At 30.2% G+C, this 12194-nt stretch overlaps 1 protein-coding gene across 1 annotated transcript; it reads right to left on the reverse strand.

The window, feature by feature from the left end:
* Positions 1-6628: 6628 nt before the first annotated feature.
* Positions 6629-7117, reverse strand: LOC107060694 (sigma factor binding protein 2, chloroplastic-like). Its single transcript, XM_015308879.1, has one exon. It carries the CDS (start codon positions 7115-7117, stop codon positions 6629-6631), a length of 489 nt encoding a protein of 162 aa, XP_015164365.1.
* Positions 7118-12194: the final 5077 nt, after the last annotated feature.

Genomic DNA, 12194 nt, shown 5'->3' on the forward strand with positions numbered 1-12194 from the left:
AAAAAGAAATGCTAATAAAAGTAAATAATGACAAAAATATTATTTTTTATTTTAATTAAAAATGATTTACCGGGATCGGACCGGTACCGGACCGGACCGGAACGGAACCGGAATGAACCGGGATGAACCGGTACCGGTATACCGGTACCAAATCATGGTACCGTTCCGTTCCGTGTACCGGTTCAATGTATCCCATCCCGTCCCGAATATTACCGGACCGGAACGAACCGGAATGGTACCGGAACGGACCGGAATGGTACCGGTACAACCCGTTCCGGTGCCCAGCCTTACTACCAAACATGAGCAAATAAAAAAAAATATCCTTCTCTCTTCTATAATGCTAAAGTATTTCTTCATATGATTTGTTAATTTTAATGGATCTACTTTAGTTTATTTATTTTTTTAGCTTTAGGACATGAAAATTATAATTATCTAATTGTCCTTGTTTTAGTTAAAATAATTTTTTTGTGTGTTTCATTTGAATATCTTAATTTGGTTTTGTGTAGAGTATTAGGTAAATGGAAGAGTTGTTAGTAGGTGGATTATGTGAGGTCATTAGTACACATACTTCTATTTTGGGTTGTCTTTTGCTTCTCAAACTCCCTAATTTTTTATTTTTATCCTTCAAAATTATAAATAAACAAAAAATAGTCGAAAGTTATGAATAACAATAACACGCATAAAAAAAATCACAAGACATAAGTTCAGTTAAAGTTATGTCGCAGACATAGGTTTTAATGACACAAGTTATGTAAGAAGGTAACAAAAATGAAGCTCAAGGCACAAGTTGTGTCCCAAGCTAGACGTTTAGTAGCGCAAGTTATGTCATACGACGTAAGTTCGGTGACACGAATTGTATTACATAACATAAGTTTAGTGGCTGAATTTATACCTCAAGACATATATAAGTTTAGTGACAAAAATTATTTCTTACTACAAAAGTTCTCTAAAAGTTTTGTCTGTGATTTAAAAGTTAATTTAAAGAAAAAGTTATACTTTAAGACAATCTAAAAAGTTTTATTACGAAATTAGTTGGTCACGGTGAATTAAGATCATTAAACATTTAATGATACATTTTCCATAAATAAGCCATAAGGGGGAAAAATACCTTTATCGTAATATTTGAATTTGGTATACAAGAATATAATGATTCCATGTAGCAAGAATGAACTTGTAAATTTTTCAATCTTGACATATCTTTTTTCTTGGTCTTATTTATGTTTTTCATGTCATTTATCTGCACGAGTAATACATAATAGCAAATTTATATAACTTTTAAAACTTTTCAAATAAATTCAAAGTATTTAATTACTTCTATCATTTAGTGCCCGTTTGGATGGACTTTTAAGTTGATCAAACTGACTTAAAAGTCAGTTTTTAACTTGTGAGAGTGTTTGGCAAATCTAAGAACAACTTAAAATAAGTCGAAAGTTAAAATTAGGTGACCCCTTGCTTTTTTTTTAAACTTAAAAGTCATTCTACTTTGACTAAGTATATTACTTTTTTACCCTTAATTCTTTTAAACAATTCTCAAATTCTTTCATGTGATCTATTCAAATTATATATTTTTGAAATTTTAAATAAGTTGCACATTTAAAAATTAACTTAAATATTAAGTTATTGAAAATTGAATTAAAATATAAATTAATTTTGTTTTAATTTTTCTTAGAAATAAAAACCTTAGATTAATCAACTTTTTATTATGTTAACAGTTTTAAGGGTATTTCAGACATTTTGATAAAAAAAAAAGTGTTTAACAACACTTATTTGCCAAACACATCAACAACTTTTTTTCAACTACAACACTCTTATCCAAACACATAACTACTTATTTTTAAAATAACTTTCAGTACTTTTAAAAAAATTACTTTTTAAAAGTTACTTTTTTTAAGTCAATTCAAACATGCTTTTAGCCTCTCTTTTTTAAATAAATTATGATGATTTGAGTTGTTCAAGAATGGTTGTTACTTTTTCTTTTCTTTTTTTAATAAAAAACAGTTACGTACATGACATGTATATAAATTGAAGTGCTCCATTCCGAAAAAGAATGTCGCAACAATTTGCTCCAAAAGTAGATACTCTGCGTTTCAACTTTTGCAAGTAACCTATTCAATCTAATTCCAATTGTAGAACTTGAGAAGAATAAAGTATATATAATTTGTATTTCTTCCTTGGGAGAGGTAGAATTTATTTTTGAAAGATCTTCAACTCGAGTAACACGAGTCAAAACAATTAATAGTAAAATAATCAAAGAAAATAAGGTAGAAATTATTCCGTGGCATTTAGAAAAAGATCGATTACAACAACAAGATAATGTGATAATCAAAGGAAAGAAAACAACATGCAATAATAGAACTCGGTAGACAAAAAATTGTGGGGCTAGTACGTATGATATTGGTACACAAGAAAATACATGTACGACGCACCAAGCTTGTCTCGCAGTGAAGCAGGACAACACATAGACCTACTAACATTTTGCCTTAATCTTTGACCTTTGGCGGATTCAGGATTTGACGGTTGTGGGTGCTCAATTCATTTAACATAAACTTGCTAGCCAATTTTTTTTTCTTTCTAGAAGTTTACTAATATATTTATAATTTAGTTGGTAAATGAAATACAAAAAATAGGAAAGTTGAAAAACAATTTTTTTTTAAAAAAAACAATGAAAATGTTTAAAAATAAGAGTAAATACACTTTCAAACAAAAAATATTGGATGCTAACGGGATTTGAACCCTCGCTAGAGGGCGCCACTGACCTTAGAATCCAATACCAGAACCAAAGCTTCCATGAGACATTTTGTTTAATGGGTGCTCGCGAGTATCTTATATCAATTTTCAATATTTTTTATATACATATACTATGTTTTCGTCGGGATCAATGGGTGTTCGAGCACCTGAAACTTGCTACATGTGTCTGCCCCTGCCTCTTATCCAAGTCATGTCTTATGTCAACTAGAGATGCATCATGACTTGTTTAATTATTTTTCCTTAATTCTTTTTCAACCTATCTCTACATCTCCCAAAATCAATCATTGACAATCTCTCACACCTCCTTAGTTGGACATTTACGCATCTCCTCTTCACAAGTTTGAACCATCACAATCTCACTTCCCTCATGTTGTTCGCCGAAGAGATGACTTCCAACGTGTCTTATATATCTTTAGTTTGATCTTTTCTCTCCTGATATGTCCACATATCCTTATTTTTGCAATTCTCATCTTCTGAATGCGAGTTCTTTATTGTCCATCATTCTGTCAAACGTAACATAGTCAACCTGATTATCATTCTATAAAACTTGTCTTTAAGTTTCGATGGACATTCTTATCGCATAAAACTTTAGCGGAGAGCTTTCATTTCATCCTCTTCGTGCTAATACAATGTGTGACACATCCTTATCGATCTCTACATTTCTTTTGGATTAAAGACTCAAGATACTTGAAACTTCCTCTCTTGAAGGTGACATATGCATTAAGTCTCGCCTCCACACCAACCTCATGTGTCAAATTATTGCATTTACACTCCAAATATTCAGCTCATATCATGCTTAATTTGAACTCTTTAGACTTTAAAGTTTGTCTCTATCCTCCACCCAGACGGTAACTCCACTGCGAGTCTAGTCAACTAAAACTATGTCATCGGTAAACAACATATTATAATGTGATATTACATTTATCTGCAATATTTTCTATTTAATAGGTAGTTCTAATTTGAAAAAAGGCATAATACATATATTGGACCCTACACTTGGCTTGAAATTTCAACTTTGACCTCCAACTTTCATAGTGCACAAACAGACACTTTTAACTATCCAACCTTTTAATAAATAAACACGCGTGTCCTACCTGGCAAAACGCGTGATGTGCACGTATTTTGCGCTAGTTAGGAGTAATTTTCGAGACCCACAATAGTAAAAAAATGCTGAAATGACAAATCTACCCTTAATCAATCCCTTTTATATATATCTTTATATTTTCAAATCAAAATCTCATTTCTCTTTCCTCCTCTTTCAAATCAATTTTTTTTTCCTCTCTTTTAAAACGATTTGTGTTCATATTTAGTGCAAATGGCTTCTAATTTTTTTTGTCATTGTGGAAAAAGAGCTATAACCCTTGTATATTAATTAAAAATAATTTATTTATTTTTAGTTCTAAAATGGACGTGTCAAGTATTTAATTAGTTGGCAGCCACTGAGTGGCTCACTAATACACGTGGGAGCGTTTGCATTTCACGCTCTTTGCCTCCAGAAATCGCGTGTTTATTTATTAAAAGGTTGGATAGTTAAAGTGCCTGTTTGTGCACTATGAAAGTTGGAGGTCAAAGTTGAAATTTGAAGCCAAGTTTAGGGTCCAATATATGTATTATGCCTTGAAAAAACCACACTTCTTTATTTTTCATTTCATTTTCTTCTACAAATATACTAGTAGTCTAGCATTATTTCTTATCACGAAGCGATATTAGGGGTGTCAATGAGACGGTTCGATCGGTTATTTTTTAAAAATTATACCATTTCAATTCTTCGGGTATTTTATAATGTATAACCAAACTTAGATTTTTTAAAACCATCCAAATCATATCGGTTTCTTTTCGATATCGGTACAATTCAGTTTACTTTTAAAATATCACCTCAAAATATATTATATAATTAAAATACTTCTTTCGTAGATATGTTCTTGAAGAAGCACTTCAATTCTTCACCAAGAAGTCAAGAATATAAAACCTTGTTGCTATATTGTTTGATCTTAAACATTTAATAGGAGTGCTTGGATAGGTTTTGCCGTATTGTTTATTATAGTATCTATTATAATATCTTTCAATTTTAAACTTAATTAATTAAAGGCTAATTAAAGATCAAAACTCAAAGTCGTCTATTCACCAGAGACCTAGGAACTAGATTATATTTAAAATTTAACATATATATAAAATATATTACATACACGTAAGGTTATTCGGTTCGGTTCGAATTTTTTTTCATAAATTAAAAAGACCATCCCAATTGTTCGGAAAGGTTATACAGTTAAATAAAAATCTACGTTTTATTGAAAAAAATGGCATAAATTGATTTGATTCAGTTAGGTTCAGTCGATTCGGTCGATTTTTCATATTCTTTTGACACCCTAAGCGGTATAACTAAATAATGATAATTTTTCTAATTGTAGATCAACATGAAATTAATTCAAGGCACACGTTACCTATCGCATAAATCATCAACGAAAACAAACCGTTAATCCATTGGTTATCTGTTCTTAAAATATTTATTCTACTATATAATATACTATAGGCCAATCCATAGTTGAAACTAATTAGAAAAATGCTGATTAAATTAAGTGATATAATCCAATCAAACAGCTGCAAGTACGCAGTCTCATTATTAGTTTGGAATCAGTCTCTTTCACAATGATTTTAAAAAAAAAAAAACTACATTATGATTAGTGAGAGTTAATTTAATCTAAACCATTATCGGCAATATGAAATGTTTCAAAATTTCGATTTTAAATTATATGCATTGTCCCATCATATTTTTATTATCTTATTTTAAAAATTATGAATCTCACATTTTAATTATTTTTTTACAGGTACATACACCTCGTAAATAAACAGAAAATATATACGGAAAAGGGTCAAAATTGCCCCTGAACTATGCGAAAATAGACCACTTATACCCTCCGTTACATTTTGAGATCAAAAATACCCCCGCTGTTATCCCCTAGAGACCACAAAATACCCCTCAAAAGTTAACCCAAATTGTTAATGACATGGCAAGCCATGTGGGACTGATCTCTCCACCTAAGCTGCCAACTAGGATTTCCAACAATTAGAAATCCTTCTAAAATTAGAAATAAATCTTTATTTTTAATTACATAAAAATATTTATATTTTTAATTAAAAACCTTTTATTTTTAATTACGTAAATATTTACCACTCTTTATTAATATTTATATTTATTGCCGTTAAAAGTTATTTTTTCATCGTAGTTTAACTATTAACCAAGTATATTTCCACTTGATAAATAACTAATATATAATATATCTAACTTGATAGGGTGATTTTTTGTATAACATACCTATATCTTCTGTATGTATGAGGGAAAATTTACGGCTCGATAATATTAACTTTGTTCTTGTTTTTTTGTTGGATTAATACAATTTTAGGAGATTTAGATTTTTTTTAAAAGTTAGTGGTAATCCTAGTTGGCAGCTTAGGTGGAAGGATCAGTCACACATGGCTTGCCATGTCATTAAAAATTTGGGTTGTTAACTTTTGAGGGGTATTTGTGGTCTCTAGAGATAAGAGTGAGGGTATTTTTGAGCTCAAAATGTAACGGAGGGTATAAGTGGTCTATTTCACATAGTTCAGAGGCAATTTTGACCCTTTTCCGAAATATATATAAAGTTTTTCTACTACCAATATTTATTACTTATAATTCCTTTTTCCCTTCGTAATCGAATCTTTCCAACTCCTATGGTATACAACAGTAGTATATAAGTTATACTGATGATACAATACTATCTAAACAATATCCGCTTAGCATATAAAAAAATACATACATATATACATACATACACCTCTTAATTAAGTCGATCGTATCTACCCACCTAATTATCCAAAAATAAAATAAAACAAAATAAATCTAAAGTAGTGCATCATAGCTTCCAAGTACATCAATCTCAGCTGAATAATCACTACTACTAGGTGGCAAATTATAATTTGATGAAGCCAATAAAGCAAGGAATTGCTCTTCCATTTGGCTGTTAAATAAATCATCAAAATTAGGCTCCATAAAATAATTATTAGATTCTGAACTCATAGGAGATGAATTAGATGATTTTGCTAGCAGCAAAGACGATGACGATGATGGTGATGGTGATAGTGATGACGACTTTGTTGGAAGTTCATTAAAATCATCGCGTTCACGATGAATATCTTCATACTCCGTTATCGACCCATTAGTCTCCATAATTCTCTCTATATCCGAGTCCCGTCCCGTGAGTTCTTGTACAAGTGACCTAAATCTCGAGGCACTTGTCTTAACTTTCATCGGAGTAGAAATGTACACAACTTTGACATCTGGCTTCTTCGATCTATGATCGTTTTTTCTCTTTTGTTTCTTGTTGTTCATTATCATAACTACGCCTCAATCTCAAATTAGTTTACGATAACTAACTTGATCAGCAGAGCCTTAGATTTCAACTAGAAAGTAGTTAATAGTACGATGATAAAGTGAATGAGAAATGGAATTTGTTTGAGAGGTATAAATAGGTACTGATTTAGGAAAAAATAGGCACAAAGAGGCTGCTTCTTGGAAGGGGATAATGAAGAAAAAAAGGACAAAAAGGGATTGGAAAATAAGTCTTGACTGAAAAATGAGAAACTTGGAGGAAATAAGGTTTTAGGAAGGTTCTAATTTTTTTAATTTAATTAGAGAGATAGATACTTGGGAGACCCGCAAACGTTATGTGGTTGATAGATAAGAGAACTATGTACAATGAATCAAGAATATCAACATGACGGAGTGGTAAATATTTTTTTATTTTAATTGGAAATTTCGAATTTAAGTTATAAAGTTACTTTTGATGTAAAATTCCTTATCATTGAAGTGAGATTTCTTTTAACATGACTTTCAATTAGTCGTGTTTCAAAATAAATATCGAATACAAAGAAAAACAAAATTAAGTAGATAAAATAAGAAAAAATAATTTTGATATATACAAACCCACGTGCGCAGACAAGGATGACTCGAAAAGGTATACTATATGGAAAAAAGGTGATTATTCGGTTTTATATAATTTAGAGCTACTAGATAGAGCTGGTAATTGTGTGGACATGTTATTGGTGTTTCTAGAAGTAGATTACGACCTTTTTGGGAACTACTTATAGTTGGAACTTCCACGACATTTCTAAAGATGAGTGTTCAATTGAAAAAACTATCCATGGTATGAGAGCGTGAATTTAGATTAGTTGAACTTCAATGTAAATATTAAATATTAAATATTAAATAGAAAATATTAAAAATATTTTTAAATTTGACACAAATTATTAGTTTCATTTCTGAACTATTGACACTCTTAAAAATACTTTTTATTTGGTTAATCCTCGATCTTGTAACATGAGTGAAATACATTCCTAAATATTTACCAAATTTAGGGGTGTTTTCTACACTCCTCTCAACTTTTTATTAAGCGTTCCACCTCCTATGAAATTAGAGTTGAAGGGTTAAAATGGAACAAGATTGAGTTGGAGTGCCAAAATAAAATTTAGGGACAAGTTTAAGGGGTTGCATATGTGTTTGGCATATATATATAAATCTATATCATGTATTCTTGGTGATATACATGTCATATCAGTGAGTCGTTCCCTTTTTTTATAGGCCAAACACATACACAATCCCTCAAACTTGTCCTCATTTTTCATTTTGGCATTCCAACTTAGTCTTGTTCTATTTTAACCTTAAACTCCATTTTTTCTGTACCATTTAAACTACTAATACTAATTTTTATTATTATTAATTTTTATTTATGTTCTTCAATTGCAATTTTTTATTTTTAAAAAATAGACGTGTGTCTGTTAATTTTCTTTAAAAAATTAAACATTTGCGAACGAACATAAAAAATTTCAAACAATAATATTATTTTTTGAGATTTCTCTGTATTTTTGCATGAAAGTAAATTGATGAAAGTTCTTTGATTTTCTTTCTTAAACATTCAATTAAATTAAATAACACTACTTATTTATTATTTCTTATCATCTAGGCTATCTAAATTTAACGCAAATACTCACTTTTTATTTTTAATAAAAATCAACGCGAATAAAAAAACTCATCTTCAACACGAGTAAAAAAGACTCTTGTTCATTGCTAATAACACTACTAAAAAATGTTAAAACTCGACTGACTTGAATTTGTTAGATTGTCCGCGATTTTTAAGAAAGAAAATCAACACAATTTCGTTGGTTATTTTTCACATAAAAATACATAAAACTCTTAAAAAGAAATTATGATTTTTTAAAAAGAATTATTTTTTATTTTTTTAAACTAAAATTAATTGACACATGTCGATTTAAAATAAGAAGTTGCAATTGAAGAATATATATAAAAATAAAGAAAACATAAAAATAGTATTTCGTGTTAAAATGGTACTAAAAAATGGAGTTTAAGGGTTAAAATGGAACAATGCTAAGTTGGAGTGCCAAAATGAAAAATGAGGGCAAGTTAGAGGGGTTGTATATGTGTTTGGCCTTTTTTATAGATAAAAAAATTGATGGTCTATTTTGATTAGAGCCGTCAATATGGGCTAGGCCCATTGGGCCGGCCTGGCCTAACTCGGGATTTAATAAGGCTGAGCTAAGATTTTTGGAGCCCATTTAAGAAAAGGGCTTTTTAGCCCGGCCTGAATAAGTCTGCTGATTTGTGGGGCTTGAGAAATATAGGTAGGGCCGGCTCGTGGGCCAAATAAAAATAATTTAAAAAATATAATATAATATTTAAATTTAAAATTAAAGAGCGTCCAAACTCAAAATCTATTTAATATTTAACTAATTGAAACCGCATATAAATTGCAGATGAAAATGAAGATGTTAAGACAACCTTGCCACAAGCTGATTCAGATATACTTGATGAAGATGATCATGAAGTGTTGGATATGTCATAGATTTCATGATGTGTTAGATACGCCATAAGTTTAATGATTTTTTTAAGGAGTTTATTTTAACTTTTTTATGGTTGGAATATTGTCACATTTTTTGTGTTTTAATGTGACAAAACAATTAGGTTAATATTTTTATTTAGATATTTTTATTTTTATTTAAAAAAACCTTAATAAATATTATAAAGATAATTTTATTTGTGGATTTGATTAACAAGTAGTAACATTAACACCATGTAATATTGTTTTGTCGATATTTATGATAATATTTTTAAATTATAATTTATAATTTATTTTAATAATTTTAAAAAAGTAGGGCTGGCCCGGCAAACCTGTAGCCCACGTACTTGTGGGCTGGGCCGACCGTTTTCTGGCCCATACCAAAAATGGGATAACCCGGCCTGACCTGTAAAATGTGAAAGCCTGTATGGGTTAGCCCGAATGGGGTGGGCTAGCCCATATTGATAGCTCTAATTTTGATCATGTATTGTAATTTAAAACAGTTGAAAACGGAATGAATTATTTTACCGATAGCAGCCATACTATAACGACAGATCAATTGAAGGAATTAATTTACTTATTAAAATAAGATATTTAAAATAATAAACACCTCAATCAAGTCATTTTTTATAGTTGAAGTTAAAGCAATCACCATATAAAGTATCTATATCGGAAAAGTCATCGAGTATATACAAGTTGGAGCTGGAGCCAAAATTTCAGTTTTATCAATTTTAAATTTTAATATGAATATTTCAAGTGTTAATTTACTGATTTTCAAACTTAATATTTATACATATTTAGAGAATTTTTAGATAAAATTACATTTATTTAAGCAAAAATTATTGAGTTCGGCTGAACTCGCACTTGGATTTCTAGATCCACCCCTACATATAAACATAATGTTTATTAGCTCAAGTTTTCACCTATTAAAACAGTGGACTTGACCCACCTACTATGAGACTTTAAGTAACTACCGTTAAGAGGATTCATATCAAATAGTTTAATGACTTGCTTGAATCATTTTAAGAGTTAAGAGACCTCCTCCAATCGACTCTAACTATCATTATTAATCTAAAGGAGTTTCCTAGCCCTTCAAGTTATACATTTATCCCTCTATAATGTCATTTCTATTCCTCCCGACTTTATAATATTATCCTTGCTAGTTTGATATTTTGGATTAAGATTTCCAATTGGATTGGATATAAGTATATATACCATACTGTAGAGACAAGAATGCACGTGCCTCCATACATTGAGAATGAAGGTTAGACCTATTTTGATATAAACACTTGACTGCTTGAAGGACGTATAAAATAAGTAAATAAATTTTAATACCGACTACATATTTCATAACTCTCACAATAAGCCAATGTTAATTAGTTTGTTTGTAAACATGTTAAAGCACTAAAATTACATATGCAATATTAGACTCAATGCCATCAATCACATGTTTTAAATTCACATTATTTTTGCTTTAATGGACATGAAAGAGGGAATACCAATATGTGTGTTATGAAATCAAGATGAAGAGGCTATGCAACATGTTTTCTTTCAAATGCAATATAGTTTGACTTCCGGAAGTGTTTGACAAATATAAAAAATAACTTAAAATAAGTCAAAAATGACTTAAAATAAGTTATAAAGAGTTTGACAAGGTAAAAAATGATTTAAAATAAATCAGAAATCAAAAGTAGGTCTACTCCTACTTTTTATTTTTTGATTTAAAAGTTATTTCTATTTCAGTTTGACTTTTTATTTTTGACTTAAAAACTATTTTTTTAAGCCAATCCAAACATGCTCTAAAACTTCTCCATTGATAAGACATGTAGGAAGACCTATATATTGGGGGAGGAAACCCAATGGAGCGAGAGGTATTAAAAAGGGTATATAACATAGATAAATGTACATATATAATGGTTCTAGCTATTGATACGTATCATATATCGATTGGAAGGAATAACAAAGTTTTCCAAAAGAAGTATAGAACTATTAAAGTTTGGCGAAATGGTCTGGTGGACACTTATACTTGTATCCGTTTGTATTCTGAATCCTTCTACTTACCCCTTTGTCATCTGGACCCTTAAACTCAATTAAAATGAGACTTTTAAGCCCCTCCAACCATGTGTGTAGCTCACTCTCTTTTATATAATTTACATGTCATATCCACATCAGATATAGTAATGCCACATCATAATTATTTCATAACTATTTTAAAAATTATTAACCAAAATTATTTAATAAAAATGTAAAATAATAACATTTAATTATTATTGGCATTTCTAATTCTCCCTTCTTTCACTATTTCACCACCAAAAGAAAGCCATCGCCGGCATCGTCGCCATTTTTGCCGACGAAATCACACATACTTTCTCCCTCACCCATCTTCATCTCCACCGCACACCATCACTATTTTTCTTTCCTCCTCCAACCTCCACAGTAACAACAACCTAAGCCACCTAACAACCAGATCTGGCCAAACTTTTCACAATCCAACGCCGACTACTATTTTCACACCCCAAATTGCTTACAAATACAATTTCACACTAACCTCTACAA

Source organism: Solanum tuberosum, unplaced genomic scaffold, assembly GCF_000226075.1.
Source record: "Solanum tuberosum cultivar DM 1-3 516 R44 unplaced genomic scaffold, SolTub_3.0 scf00092, whole genome shotgun sequence".
In the NCBI taxonomy this organism is placed as follows: domain Eukaryota; kingdom Viridiplantae; phylum Streptophyta; class Magnoliopsida; order Solanales; family Solanaceae; genus Solanum; species Solanum tuberosum.